The 15,701-nt window shown below is 35.9% G+C and overlaps 1 protein-coding gene across 37 annotated transcripts in view; it reads left to right on the top strand.

The window, feature by feature from the left end:
* The window catches only part of rims2a (regulating synaptic membrane exocytosis 2a), a 281,737-nt gene extending 269,885 nt beyond the window's left edge, over window positions 1-11,852 (top strand). For 36 of the 37 annotated variants that reach the window (XM_059022394.1, XM_059022415.1, XM_059022392.1 and 33 more), the window contains 5 exons: window positions 8,056-8,197; window positions 8,512-8,624; window positions 9,822-9,923; window positions 10,480-10,619; window positions 10,978-11,852. In XM_059022394.1, the coding sequence (XP_058878377.1) occupies window positions 8,056-8,197; window positions 8,512-8,624; window positions 9,822-9,923; window positions 10,480-10,619; window positions 10,978-11,193 (713 nt within the window). In that variant the 3' untranslated portion in view covers window positions 11,194-11,852. Of the gene's footprint in view, window positions 1-1,280; window positions 1,920-8,055; window positions 8,198-8,511; window positions 8,625-9,821; window positions 9,924-10,479; window positions 10,620-10,977 lie in introns of those variants that run through there. The other variant, XM_033999303.3, reaches the window with a different exon arrangement.
* The last annotated feature ends 3,849 nt before the right edge of the window (window positions 11,853-15,701 follow it).

Genomic DNA, 15,701 nt, shown 5'->3' with positions numbered 1-15,701 from the left:
CATAATTGATCATCTAGGGTGTTAAAAAAAAGAAAAAGTCAAATGCATAGAGCAAGGGTTTGTTACCACCCTCTTTTTTTTATTGATTCTGAAAACTGTGATGTGGCTATGGGTGGCTGCTGTACCCCAGGGTACAAAAAGGCAATAGATTAACACTATATATATATATATATATATATATATATATATATATATATATATATATATATATATATATATATAATATAGTTAGTGTTATACGATATATATGTATATCTCGATCTTTCTTTTAATTTACTTCCAAAGCAAACTTCTGAAAATAAAGTTACAGTTCACACAATCAGGATATTGCATTACAAACTGTATTTTTAATTGAAAAAAAAAAAAAAAAAAACTGTTTCAAAGTCAGAGATTTTAAGACAGGGGTTGATTATCTGTTTTATGTTGAATTGCAGTGGTTCTCAGGGGAAGTATGCACGGCAGTAGTTTTAATTGGAAGATCGTGGCAAGAATAATACTCTGTGTACTAGTGAAAGCTTGTTTTTAGCATTTTTATTTGTGTCGTATTCATTTAGGGTGTATAGATTGCAACAATTACTTTTTGTGATATTTTGTCATTTCAGTGTTCCAGGTTTAATTAATTAATACAAAACTGAAAGTCAAGGAATGTAGATGAGCTTTGGTTGAAAACTGATAGGTGACCATGGGCTAATTGCCTCCAAAGACCTGGGTTTGAATCTGACTAGAATTAATTTTGCGGGTGAACAATTGTCCACATTACAAAAATGAACACAATTTGGCAGTCGGCAGTCCACACTTGGTACGCGAGGCCCAAGACTGAATAACAGAAGTGGACAGCTGCTTTGTGAAGATGCTGTCATAATGCAGCTCATGTACTGCACCAGAAATGCCTTAGAAATGTTTATTGCGGTATACCATAGTTAAAGCATAGCAAAAAATAGTGAAAGGATACAACTGTAAAAGAACACACAAAGGACTATTCAGTTGGTCTAAACGCTGGCAGATCTAAATACCACCCACTTTTAAAAAAAAAAAAATTTTAAGGATCAAACCTGGCATTTTAATACAAAACATCCTCTAAATAGACTGCTAAGGATGTTGTTTTTCACAAAGATTTAAACAGCTATTTAGATCATGCACTGTTTATATCAACACTGCAACGTTCAGCAAAAGCTGTGTTTGAGAAAAACTTTCCTGAACACGTGAATTTGGAGTGAATGGCAAATTGCTGGTCAATGACTAGTATGCAGTAGAGCTGGGTGTAAACATTCCTAATTGCTCAGAGTGATGCAAATGCAGCCACCCGGCAACGTACTATAAGAGAGACTTCACAGGCAATATGTTAGTGTAGGAAAATTACATCTCTGGGTAGAGCTCCTTCTTCTGGAGAATAACTTATCCCCACACTGCACTCTGATTGGCTGAAACTGAAGAGGCATTAGTCCAGTCAGCATCCTACTGCTGAAGCAGAGAGCAAGGTACAGCAGGGAGGCACTGAGCACCAGATACAGCAGAAGCAGCAAATGCTTTTTATGAATCTGTAAGAGAGGAGCAGTGCTACATAAAAACTAACTGTGGCCTTGCTCATAGTGAGGAGTACTTTTTTTTTTTAAAACACTACAAGTGTTGAAAAAGATATACAGTATCTGGTTAGAGTAGTAGGCTACCTATCGGTCAGTGAGTCAAAGTGTCCACGGAGATCTTTCGCTAAAACCTACAGGGCTAGCTAACTGCAAAAACGCCCCGTATTCTATATTGTACAAAAGAGAGGTCAGCCGACATGGGTAGGCAGGGACAAGACACCACAAACCCCGGGATGCGAGTGCAGCATTCCCAGAGTCGGATGAGCCTCTCTGCGTCTTTTGAGGCACTGGCTGTTTACTTTCCTTGCATGAACTCTTTTGATGAGGAGGATGGAGGTAAGATTATTTTGCCATAGAAACTTTCACTAAGATGTGATGCATCCCTTATGTCGGTATAAAATGGATATCTGTGTTTATGAAGTCTGTCATGATTATTAATTATGTGACTGGCTTGTTAAACTGTGCTCTTGTATTATACATAGTGCTGTTGTGTGAGCAAAACCAGGACATGTGCACAATTATTAAATATATCCTTCCATTAACGATTATAGTGAATATATTTTAGTGTAGAACATTTGATAATTATATATTTTAAGGAGGGACATGTTGGATGAGTAATTTTATGCGTAACTCACTGTATACCAAACGTCTTGTCTTATTGTGAAGACAACCCGTTCACCCCTGATGTAGAGTAATTCACTTTCTGCTTAATTTGTGTCTTGCAGTAATTTATTTAATTCCATTATAAACGGCCCAAAACATAGTTTATCATCAGGTTTATTGAAAGAGAATGGAGTATAACAGCTTTCCTTTAGCATCTCATTGGTCTAGGTATTGCTGGTATTTTTAATTTATTTGTTAATGAAAAAACAAGAATTAAACTGAAACACTTCAGTCCTTTAAGCAAATAGTTTGATTAGCTTTACAAGTTCCTCAGATCCTGGGTGCTGTAAATCCCAAACTAATTCATTCACTTTGTTAGAACCTAAGCAGATAATTAATTATGCAGGAAAGGCTTTTTGGTTTTTCATTACCAATTGCTGTAATAGGCAATAAAGAAGCAGTAAGACTTGCTTTGCTTGCACCTTTTAAGCAGCCTGACGTTCAACGATTGCCTGTAACAGTTTTTTTAAAGCAATTTTAATCAAAAGTAAATTACTTGATTGTGGCTGTGCTGTGCTGTGCAGTCCTGGCCAGAATGACATGACTAGTGGGGGAAGCGTAATTAAATAAATCTGGGCTCATTTTTTTCCCTTGCTGCTCTGTATGTTTGGAGGCAGCAGTGTGGAGTAGTGGTTAGGGCTCTGGACTCTTGACTGGAGGGTTGTGGGTTCAATCCCCAATGGGGGACACTGCTGTTGTACCCTTGAGCAAGGTACTTTACCTAGATTGCTCCAGTAAAAACCCAACTGTATAAATGGGTAATTGTATGTAAAAATAATGTGATATCTGTATAATGTGAAATAATGTATAATGTGATATCTTGTAACAATTGTAAGTCGCCCTGGATAAGGGCGTCTGCTAATAAATAAATAATAATAATAATAATATGTTTCCCTTCACTGTGTTGGAAACACACTAGCCGTAACTGAGATTAGATTTGAAGTGCTGTTGGTGTGCAAGTGTTTTTAACTGAGCATTAAAATTGCATGCTTTACATTGCAATGTTCTATTCAGAAATGTACATCAATGTAGTGTAAGGCAGGGTCTCAATTAAGTGAAAGTATGTCTAGACTGGGCTTTCACAAATCCAGCCAGTAATGCACACTCTTACACACCAACTCAAGGAAATGTTTTACGCCCTATGCTCTGATACAATATTATGTGAGTATTGCCTGGTAACCAGCACCAGAACACAGCTAGACCCTCAACTAAATGGTCAGTAACAGTACATATCTGGTATCTCCTTGCACACTAATGCTTTGCTGGGAATAACATAAAATACAAATCGCTAATTAGAGAACATGTTGGTATTACAACCCCAGAGCCAGACTTCCATATGCATATCAGTGCCATTTTTCCTTTAAATTGTGATAGAAAAACTGCTAACAGGATGCAACAATAAATAATACTATATTTTATATAATGGCAACATGTGATTAAATAAAATATGTGTATAAGATGTATAAAAACAGTTGAAAATTATGATGCTTTTTTTTTTTTTTTAATTAAAATGAAAGTAACAAAATTCATAATAAAAGACCCAAGATATATTAAGATAAATACTGCAGTGGCTATGGTTTACAGTATAAGCACTTGGGTTATGCAAGTTACTTATTATGTGCATGTAATCCATCTGCCTTTACCATTAAAACTATTACAACAATGTCACATTCCCTTTGCAACCCAGGTGCTGCTTCACCACATCAGCTCTCAATCATATCTCTGCTACTTTAATACTGCACTGCTGAGATGATACTGAGTTCATCTCAAGTCATTCTGACCCAGAACCTCACAGGGGTCTGCAGAAGGTCTAAAAGACATTGTTCATAAAAAATGCTCAGTACTGTATGTCAGATCAAATACAATTTCGTTATTGTAATGTCATTTATTTCATGTTGCATCTAGAAGTCAATGTGTGGTAATTTTCCACAGAAGCCTCTGATTAACAAAGCATTACAGTATGTAACCTTAAAATAACCACAGATAACTTCAATGTCAAATTGCTTCAAACTATTCTTATTCCTGGCTTTGACATGACACCTTTTTTAATTTAATGAAAGTGCGGTATATAACCAGCTTTTTGACTGTCCCTGTATGAACCAAATCACAAAAAGGAACATCTTGGCTGTTATGTTTGCTATTTTATTTTAGGCCCTGTCCACACTACATAACTGATCTGGAGAACAGTACTCGAAACCGTTCTACTTAATTCTGCTCAAAGCATCCACACTGAAGTTCCGTTTCAAGTTTAGTCGGGCTTACATACACACACTATTAAAATAGTTTGGTTACAGTTCCTTGCAGCGCAATGAACAGTGGAAATTAATACAATAGACATTTATTTTAAAATATTAATAGAGATCCATATTGCTAAAAAAAATAAGTATTTTGGAAAAAGTAAATGCGAACACACACAAGTAGGGCTTGAAGTTTTCAGGTTTTATTTTTAATCAGGTGACTTCCCTTTAAACAAATTGAGCTGATTCTGTTTCATAAATCCTTGATATCTTGCTTGAGCCTAATTCTGGTTCCCTTAATTGTATTTCAAACAGAGCTGACAAATTGCATGAATTGTTCTTCCCCAATCCTACTTTTAGACAGTTCTTCCTAATGCTATTTATGTCGTTTAATTGGGACATCACTTCATTTAACTGGGATACAGTATTTTCAAATGATGAACAGAGATCGCTTTTCAGAGCAAGACAGGTTGTGTAGCACAGTGCAGTGAGAACCTGATTACACTGTGACTTGTGTAAATTGCAAAAACCACGTTGAACTCTTGAAGAAGGAGTCTCCTGTGATTTCTCATGCTGCTGTTGCAAAGAAAGTTGGCGTGTCAACATCGCAGGTGCGATTTAATTTTGTTTAGGAATAAAAAAAATACATTGACTCGTATTTAACATTTAATCATAATGTAGTATAATTTCATTATTTTTCTTTTCTATAAAGAATCCAGAAAAGTGTGACTAAGGTCATCTCAAATGCCTCTCGTTAAATTGGGACAGTCACTGATTCAGGACAGCCACTTATTTCCCAATAAAGCGGTGCCAACTGTACCCAGTGCGGAGTGTACACTGATAGCAAGTCCTTCAGGCGCCAAACATATCAGAAAGCATTTCGGGATATTGGAGCATCCACATTTCTGACAAACTGTACTACCTCATGCAATCTAATTTAGAACCAGACTCGAGACTACTCCCTGAGGAGGTCTCCAGTCCGGTTCTCGAGTACGATATTAAACGCTGCATAGTGTAAACGCTAACCGTATTTAGCACTTTTAAGCTGGTTTAAAGGCAACTAATGTGGTTTAAAGGCATAGTGTGGACAGGGTCTTATAGTGAGGGGTATTTAGCTGCTAGGCAACAACATATTTTTCACACCAAGTGTGGAGGCTGCTAGGTCAGTTACAGAAGAGTTGGAATTAAGTTAATGGAACTTAAGCAGCTAGCTGGTAGGAACATCACATTTAATTTCATAAATCCACACTACTCTACTGTGTAACAGTTGATGGTTTGTCAGTACAGTACTATACATTTCTTTCAAACAGTAATTTTCTGTAATGTAAAATATTAGTTAAATATCAGGGGGTTGCAGAATTGATAACCACATGTAAAAACTGCATGTCAATCAAATATGAATTTACTCATATAGAAGCATGTTTAAATATTTAAATTGCAAGTTATTCCATTTAAGAACATGTGAGTATAACATGTTTATAGGGGTATGAAGTGATTTGTTTAATGGGTAATGCTGCTATTCAGAAGTGAGACTTATAGTGGTGAATTGACTTCCACAAGGTCTAAAATCAGTGGTTTGAAATGTTGTGGCTCCCAGTCCTCAGCGCTGACTGCTAAATCACACTGCTTCTGAAAGGAAGAATACTTCTGAGAAAGGGTAGATTTAAAAGTGAATACAGTATGTATTTTTATTTTTTAAAGCTGGGAATGGTTTATACTGAAAATAGGACTATGCTTTGGTAAGTTTGACATTCAAGATGCATGTACTATCACAACACTGTGTAGGTAAATATTCCATTGATCTCTTATTTGGTTTTATAAAAATATCAATTCTTAGAATTACTTGAGGAGACAAAATGGCGGAGACAGATCTGAGAGCAGTAAATTAGACCTCATTCAAAATTCATTAAATGCAGATGGCGGTGGGAACAGCTGAGCACTCGATTTGGTTCTGGTCTAAGAGCCTTTTCTGTTTGAAATTCTCCATTCCCTTTCCATTTCAATACATTATGTACAGTAATAAGCAGTGACAAGCCATCGTGCTTTCATTGAGCTTTAGCCTCTGGCTCACAAGTTTAACCCTCATAAAACCACACCATTTATGATGAAGCAAGGAGATGATACATGAAGCAGTTTGCAAATTTCCAGTGATCTACTACAGTGATGAATAGGAGTGTGACACTAAAGAAGACCATACACAAAACTGTATCAGGTTAATGGAAGAAAAAAACAGACTTTGCAAAATAAAATCCCTTTGTGTCAGCTAGAGGTATACTACAGTATAATGACTTCCATTCGATCATTATTATGTATTACAAATGTTCAAACATGGTAATAATTCTAGCTATCTTCTTTAAAAAAAATAAATAAGTATATAATAAGCTTTCTTTAAAATAACCTCTTGATTGCTAAGACAGATTTGTGTTAAATTGATGGAACCGAATGGATGTGAATATTTAAAAATTGTTCATGACTTACTCCCACTCTGGCCCAGTGCTTGATTGATGGTACGACTGCCACATCAGGAAGAGTGCGGTCACACCCTGACCTCACTGGAGTGTAGGCTCAGGTTGCCCAGTCCTGTCACATTGATTGGATTTGGATGAGGAGCAGGTTCAATGGAGAAAATCACTTGCAGGTTCAATGGAGAAAATCACTTTGCATTCCTTGTCCCACTTGCCTTTGTCCTTAAGGGCTGTAGGTGGTTCATGCATTTGTTCAAGAAGCTTCCTCTTGTCTGAAACAATACATTTAAAAAACTTGCTTAACCTAGAACTGTCAACACACATTGAAGTAAAACAGGTGTGGGCCTGCTGGTACAGTATCAAATAAATTCAGTTTGTTCATTATTTAAATACTTAACCAGTGTTTGCACAATGTAACATCTTGTGTAATTCACCGTTAATGGAACCAGATTCTTTATCTGTTTTAAATGTAATAATCTGTCACAGGTAATGAGTATGTATTTATTTTAAAATCTTTCCATGACCCAGTTTGGTTTCAAGCAGTAATCTGGCAACAATCACAATAACACATACATGTCCCAAACCCAAGAGCTTTTTTTATGACAAATTATTGCTTTTAGCATATATTAGCTGCAGCTTAGTGAATTTATGTTTTTTTGTTACATTTTGACCACTTTTTTAAAATGGATTTATCAGTAAGCAGGAGGATGATGGGAAATGTAGTTCTGAGAAGTCCATGCGGGTACATGGGAAGCCATCTTGAGGCAGGGATTGCAATTTAAAAGTTTAAAAAAGTGGTCAAAATGTAAAATAAATAAATAAATAAAAGCAATACACACACCTTACGTAAACAGTTGTAGCAACACATGGGAACATGTAACACAATAAAATAAAATGGTTCTTATGTAACCTTTAAACAGTGCTAAAATATCATGACTGCCTAGTATTACCTGGAAATGCATTTGTATTTCACTATGGAGCTAATACAAGATTGGCTCCATTTACAGTAGTTTTTAAATTTCCATTGGTTTCTGAATCTAAGCAGCTGATTCCAAGAAGAAATCAGAACCAGTTTTATTAATGTTTCTCTCATTGTTGTCTTGATAGAAGCGGGAGGGAAAAAACTGCGCAGTACCATCCAGAGGAGTACGGAAACAGGCTTGGCAGTAGAAATGAGAAATCGGATGACTCGGCAAGCAAGTCGAGAATCAACCGATGGAAGCATGAACAGCTACAGCTCAGAGGGAAAGTAAGTAAAACTCAACCAGAAAAGTAGCAATGGCTGCCTATCATCACATAACACTGGGCTTCAGATCTCCACAATTTACAGAGAGTACCACCATATTATTAAACTACAGTTGTTATATTATTTGTGAGCTATTTAATGGTAATTAATGCTTAAGCTTATAATGTCCTTAAATTATACTTTTTACAATAATATTACCGTATATCCTATGTTACTAAACAGTACTCAAAGCCTGTGGATGGATCTGGTGCACTGCTGCTGCTCAGGTGAATAGGGAATACATACAGAGAGTTTGAGTGTTATTCTTCTATCCACAGCCTCATTTTCCCAGGTGTACGATTGGCATCAGACAGTCAGTTTAGTGATTTTCTAGATGGCCTTGGTCCAGCTCAGCTTGTTGGGCGCCAGTCGCTGGCAACCCCTTCTATGGGTAAGTAGCCATTCTTCTTTGAAGAATTTGTATCATATATAAAAGAGCCTGAAAATAAAAGTATAAAATAAAAGGCCCAGATATATAAAAGCATTGCGCATGTTTTACGACCGTAAAACGGGCACTGAGGGGTTCTGAATTCTTGTGCAAAGAGTTCATTTTTTAACCCTTCTGATCAAGTGAGCTTGTAAATTGCGTATTGTTTTGCAAACTCTAATTTTCAATACATGTTTCATAGCTTACACGACAAAAAAGAAAGTCTACAAATAGAGAATATAGAATCCATGTTAAAAAAGGTTCTTAGAAGCACCTAAATAGGTCTCCCCACAGTGGCAAAGCAAGGTTCTAACAAGAGCCTTTACTTCTAGAGTGTAGGCATTATGATAGGAACAGTGGAGGAGATTAAGATAAGATTGAACGATATTCCGAGACGCACTAAAGAAAAAGTCTCATATACATGTAATACAATGAGGGCTCATCCTCCACTGTTATTTTAGTAAAGCCTACAGAATTTATTTTTTGTAATATGGTATTCTGCTATTTAACAATACTGGTTCAGGCAGTATTGTGAAATTCGAGTTTGAAAGAATGACGCAGTTAGTTTGTAGCTAGAGCACATACAGTACAGCTGGTTGTAGGCACATCTGAATAATGTAGCTATATTATAGACCATACAGATATGCTTTAAAATCATACATAGAGTCAAAAATACAGACATACATAAGACATAGGAGAGTTGTAAATGCATACAAATTTAAGAAGATATAAGTCGTAGTTAAACTGAAGACTGTTCGTACAAAGCTGTTATTGTTGTTGAACATATTGCTGTACAACAATGGAAGGATTTTCCACCCGTTTGACTGCCATGGACTGCCGTTTGACTGCTAGTACCAGGCTGATGTCTTTGTGTGCCATTCATTTTCTTTTGGAATGTGTAGCCTACACACGCAGGGTTGGCCCAAACCTGCTATTTATTGTGAGAGGTGTGTAATTCTCCACCACTAATTACGGTGAGGGGTATTTAAATTGTTTGATTGCGGAATCACCTGCTTCATCTAATTAGTCTTATAAAATAGGTTGCTATTTTGACGCTGAGTGAGGCCGTACTGAACACGCACATTACGTGGCTTTTTGCAGTCGGTTTTTCTCCTTTATAAATTTGGGCCTGAATCTTATTTTGTTTTTGCTTGTTTTTAGGTGACATCCAGATCGGGATGATGGACAAAAAGGGACAGCTAGAGGTGGAAGTAATCAGAGCCCGTGGCCTTGTTGGGAAACCAGGTTCAAAGGCACTGCCAGGTATAAGAATCAACCATTCACCTATTAACTACAGGAGCTTACATTATGCTGATGAAGGCATTAGCCAAAATGACTGTCTAGTTGATATAGGAGTTAATTTGATTCAACTTTGCCCAATCCAGGGTGGTGCTGTGGCTTATTCCTGTGGGATACAGGTTGATCAAATAAACCCCTTGTTTTCTTATAGTTTTACATATTCTTTTGTATTCTTGGTTTAATTGTTTCATTATGCCTACGGATTTTACATATTGATATTTCTCATTTTGATTTATGTTGTAAGTATTTAATATAAATTAGAAGGCTTCTGTCAACAGCAACCGAAGTTGTTCAAAAGATTCACTGAGATTAACTCTTTTAGTTCTAGCATTTTTTCAAATCAACTTGGGACACAATAGGAGAGACACAATTGGAGTTTTATCTTTTAATGTTTGCCAGACAAAGGATAAAAAGTATTTAAAATTAGAAAGTTATTGTCCACAATTGTAAAGTTTTTAAAAAGTTCTCTTGGTAAATTGTAATTTTTTTCTTAATGTTTCTTTTCTTTGTCTCTCTAAAGCTCCCTATGCTAAGGTATATCTACTGGACAACGGACTCTGTATAGCCAAAAAGAAAACAAAAGTAGCAAGAAAAACTCTGGATCCCCTCTACCAGCAGCAGCTGTCATTTGAGGAAAGCCCAACTGGAAAAGTCCTACAAGTAGGTTGACTGTTTTCACTACTGTTACTACTAATTTGGAAGCCAAACTGCATGAATATTTACCACCAATCAGAAACACACTAATATTAAAGAGGATTTAATTATAGCTCTGATGAAGGTTTGGATTTGTTCGATTTAGTATTCCAATAACCTTGGTAGTCCAAACTGTATCTGTGTCAGGTAAAGTTTTCAAAATAGCTTTGTCTTTTTCAATTCTTTATTTACAACCCTTTAACCAAAAACTAACAAATGTAATTGTTTCATACAGAGTGAGGTGAATATGAATTACATCTATTTTATATATATATTAAAGTAGTAAATGATGTAGTAGTAACGTTTCTTATCTGTTTCTTTGCAGATTATTGTATGGGGCGACTATGGACGCATGGACCATAAATCCTTTATGGGAGCTGCACAGATACTTTTAGATGAGCTTGACCTATCCAACATGGTGATTGGCTGGTTCAAGCTCTTCCCCCCCTCCTCACTGGTGGACCCAACCTTGGCACCTCTGACTAGAAGAGCTTCCCAGTCATCACTTGACAGTTCAACTGGACCTTATGCTCGCTCATAGCAGCCTGGAAACAAAGTGTTGTCATAGCAACCCGCATCCAAGTTAACAGTCTTAACAGGTCACAAGCCCTGGTTACACTGCATGCTTAATGTTGTGTCTTCTGAGCCCGTTTCTAAGGATGCAAAAGTGGTCCTGTGTTTTCAGAGAAAGTCGCACACATTGTGCGCCAAGAAGGCCCTCTGGGGTAAACAGGCGGAAGCTGTGAAGAACTTATACGCTTGGAGTTCAGTGACACTAGGTTTTCATCCAATCTGAAGTCATGGAAAAAAAAAAACAACTGAGAACCAATTGATGAATTCAATAGAAGTCCTTTTTTAAATGTCATATCTTTTTGTTGTTGCACCCAATTGGGTCACGTGATTCTCCTGACCAGAAGCTTGGTTACGCCACGCCAATAAAGCCAGCTATGGAAGAAGACTCTGAGGACAATGACAGGGGGTTGGTAAAATCTTTCCAGTTGCCCTGTACCCTCTTCCTCAAGATACGCATTCTGTACTGAGAGACTATTTTCAGAATTAATGGCAATACAGATGTGGCAACCATTGAATCTCTAGAATCTTTACACCAGAACCCAAAACAAGATGAACTTTGTGATCTAATATAGTAATTTCTCTGTTAATATATTGTATGAAATAAAAAAATTAAAAAAAAAGATTTTTTTGCATGGACACAAATTTAGCTGAACTTTAAAAAGAAAAATGGAAAAAAAAACTATTACAAATTATTTTCTTGAGGCTGCAACTTGCAAAAAAAAATATTAAAAACAGATCAGCCATTTTCAACAATTTATATTATTTTTAAAAATAAATTTCACTAGTGCATGGTTTTCAAGGGGAGTGAATGCAACAGCGTGATAAAAAGATCATGTTTATCATTCTTTAGACCGTTCATTAGTCTGTGTTTTTGCAGACCTCCTATTATAGAAAGCTAAAAAGAATACCTTTTAGCAAATATAAAAAAAAATCTGTTTATGTGACAAAGAGAAGATTAAAATAAATGTAAAGTATTTATTTCATTGTAAAGGCATAGGCCTTATAAAGATAAACATTATGTGCAAATTGTACACTTTTCTCTTTCCTAGGGTGACCATTGTACTTCTCAATGCCACCTTTGTCTTATCCCCCTACTATGCCGCATACTTGGTTCAGGGTTGCAGGTTATTCTGCATTTCTTGGTTCGTTAAGTATGATTTTTTATTTTTTTTATTTTTTGTTAAATTTGTTTATCAAGCATGTTGAAAAGTTGTTGTTTTTTTTTTGTTTTTTTTTCTTGCAACATGGCTTGGGCACACATTACAGTAACTCGGCATGTATTTGATAAAGAAAATAGTTGGAATTTTTACAGTTTCTTGTACAGTGCATGTAATAAGTCACATTTTACCTCACCTTGAAATTGAATTCTACAGCAAATTAATGACTGGACTTGACTCTTGTGGCCACTGTAAAAGCATTTTGGTGAAACATTCCACCTCCCAGCGTCATGGTTTTATTTCAAGCAAGTGCATTTCATATGTAAAGCAGGAGAAAGTGTTCAGGACTGCAATACTTTGCAGGTAGATTTTATTTTATTATTGTTATAAAGAAACATAATAACATAACAATCCACAAACCGAAGAAAGTACACCTCACAAGAGACATTCTAAGAAAAACAGCAAAGGTCACGTATGTAGCATTGTTTTGCTGTGAAGTTCAATTTTACAAGCACTATTTCTGACTCTGTGAAAGAATGGAAGGTGAACATGGTATGCAAAGATGAGAATGTGCCGCACAATTTACACTTTTAGTTGTTTGTTGGTTTTTTGAGGGGGAAATAAAGATAAATCATTTCCTATATTTTTGTTTATTTACATGCCAAGGCCAAACAACCCATTGTTATTTAATTTAAACGATAAGGAAGAGAAACCTGAAGAGAACATGCAGTTTTTCTTTTCATTAAAACTTACTTTTCACCATTGGGTGGTGCTGCAAGTCTAATTTTTCTCTTTTAATTTTGGATGAAAGGTCAGTAATAATTGAGCTGTCATTTCATTAAATAGAATGCAAGACATTATTCCATTTCATGGACAGTTACGTGTTCTTTGACATGTAAATTTAACCTGAAGTCCTTTTTATTTAATTACTTTGTTCCTGTATCAAGAATGTCTTCAAACTTTCATCTTTTAGCCCATGTACATACAATTAAAGCAGCTGCTTTAAAAAGAATAACACAAATAAGTTATTGAAAAGGAATAATGCCTCTGAAGATTACAAAGTCAGGTATTATCTACCATTTTAGATGCCTTTTATTTTTGTGATGCAGTGTGTTCGACCCAAGGCTATGTCTTGGTAAAGTATGGTAGTATGAACTTTTATGTAAAAGATTTTTGAAAAAAAAACTGGAACCTAAACATAAAGTACCAGCAAAGTAAAACAAATATTAGAGCATTATCCCTTAAATATTTCAAATTCTGTAATCTTTTCATACTGTTTAACTGTGAGCTACAACTACATTTACTCACGACTGGTTCTTTTGTGCATATTGTTCCTATATAAATAATTTTTTCATATGCTTAATATGAAGAAAAGCAGAGTATGGAAGATGTGTACATATTTATCATTATGCAGTATTTATTTAAAACAATATTTTTTATTTTATTTTTTTCACATACTGATGTCTCTATGATTTAGTCGTGTTTATGACACTATTCCAGTGAACACAGCTGTTGTGTACATAGTACAAAATAAGTAAAGGGAAACAACAATTGGAAAAGGAGCAATTAGGCCTGAATGTGACACCAACATAAAAACAAAATTAATTCTGGTAATGGTATTTAACACTGATAATAAAAACAAGCTTTACAGAAATTTCCACTGGTGTTTTTTTTTTCTTTTCCAATTTTAAGTTATTTTATTATTTCATGTTTAACAGATCTCTTAGCTCTTTTGCATACCCAACTTGTATTACCTTATGTGTAGTGTCTTTTACAATAATAACAGAAGGCTCAGGGTCATTGTCCTGCTTCAATAACCCTTATTCAATGAATACCTCTCTAGATTAAATTATTTGGTGGATATGCCTGTTTGTACATGACAGCTGCCGGGATCATCAGTGTTCACCAATTCATTCATCTAAGAAATGCACAGCATGTATTATAGTGGTTGGGCATTTTTTGTCCATAATTAAAACAAAGTGCCATTGATTGTTTCTGAGAACATACATTTGAGTTATAGTAAGATATTGTATGGTTTCAGGTACCACTGCATTGGGTCATTTATTTTTTATTGTTTTGGTTTTTACTGTCTATGTACAGCCCAAGTTTACTACCGTTTTTTTTTTTTTTTTTAAGTAGACAAACTAAATGAGCCCCTGTTAAGGCATTGCCACAATTACAAACACAAATGGGCCAGTGACACAAAAGCCCATATCCTAAGTACTGTGCTAGACCACTGAGTACAAAACATATGTCTACCTTTATCAGAAACCAATATTTTAATAGAAATTGTAACTTAGACAAGAACCAATTGAGGTTTGCTTCTTACCAAGACAAAAACAATATATATTAACAATGAAAATCTCTGTACAGATTGGTTGTGCTCGTGCAGTGGCAATCCCTTTATTAATCTTTACCACATTTTAACCAAGCTAGAGGATTATGAAAGTGATATAAGAAATTATCTCTTAAGTAACACTTGTATTGTCACCATTTCATGGGAAAAAGCTTGCTTAGATTTTGCATACTCTGAGTCCATTGTTCATTATCAGCTAGATGATTTTCATTAGTGATTCCAACCAAAACAATATGTTCTAGTTATATCCAATGTGCAAAATCCTTTATATGGCAGGATTGAGATAATGACCAGACACGCACAGTGGTGCTGGGGCCTAGAATGTATGATTTATTTCCTATCCCAAAACCTGAAAATTATACAGAGTATCAATCACAAGAAAAAGTATAGTAACAAATCCAGGTTGCAATAGGCTGTGCATGTCATTGAAACCTAATATTCAAGCAGTCTATGGAGCAAAGGCTCTGCAGACACTTTAGCTTATGGAATGCAGCAGTGGTGGGGGCCACAGCACCACAGCACAGCCTGCATCATCAGGAATTCTGGGTCTCAAATCATCAATCAAATGTGGAAAAAATAAGATATAACCTCTTATGGCCTGAATTACCTGAGCACTTATATCACAGCTGCTCCTTCAAGAGCCCTGTATGCGTCAGACGTCGTCTCCGTCTCCAGGAGATAAATACAAATGGCGAATAAGGCTCAGCACCATTTTCTTTTCAGGCCTGCTGCGTTGAAGTGAACACAGCGACATTGAAGGGTAATGATTATATTTCTATTTCAGGGAACCATGCTTAAGATAATAACCTAACATTCCCTTTCAAGTACAAAATGTCGCCAGTGAAGCCGTCGCAAGTGAAGGACTTGCAGCACCGGCAGATGTGCTAAAAAGGAAGATAACTGGCTTTAGCATTCTGGCTGAGGACCGAAGAGGGTCCATGGCATATATTCGACAGTACAGTG

The sequence above is a fragment of the Acipenser ruthenus genome, chromosome 4 (assembly GCF_902713425.1).
Source record: "Acipenser ruthenus chromosome 4, fAciRut3.2 maternal haplotype, whole genome shotgun sequence".
NCBI lineage: Eukaryota > Metazoa > Chordata > Actinopteri > Acipenseriformes > Acipenseridae > Acipenser > Acipenser ruthenus.
This window is presented reverse-complemented; position numbering and strand designations above follow the sequence as displayed.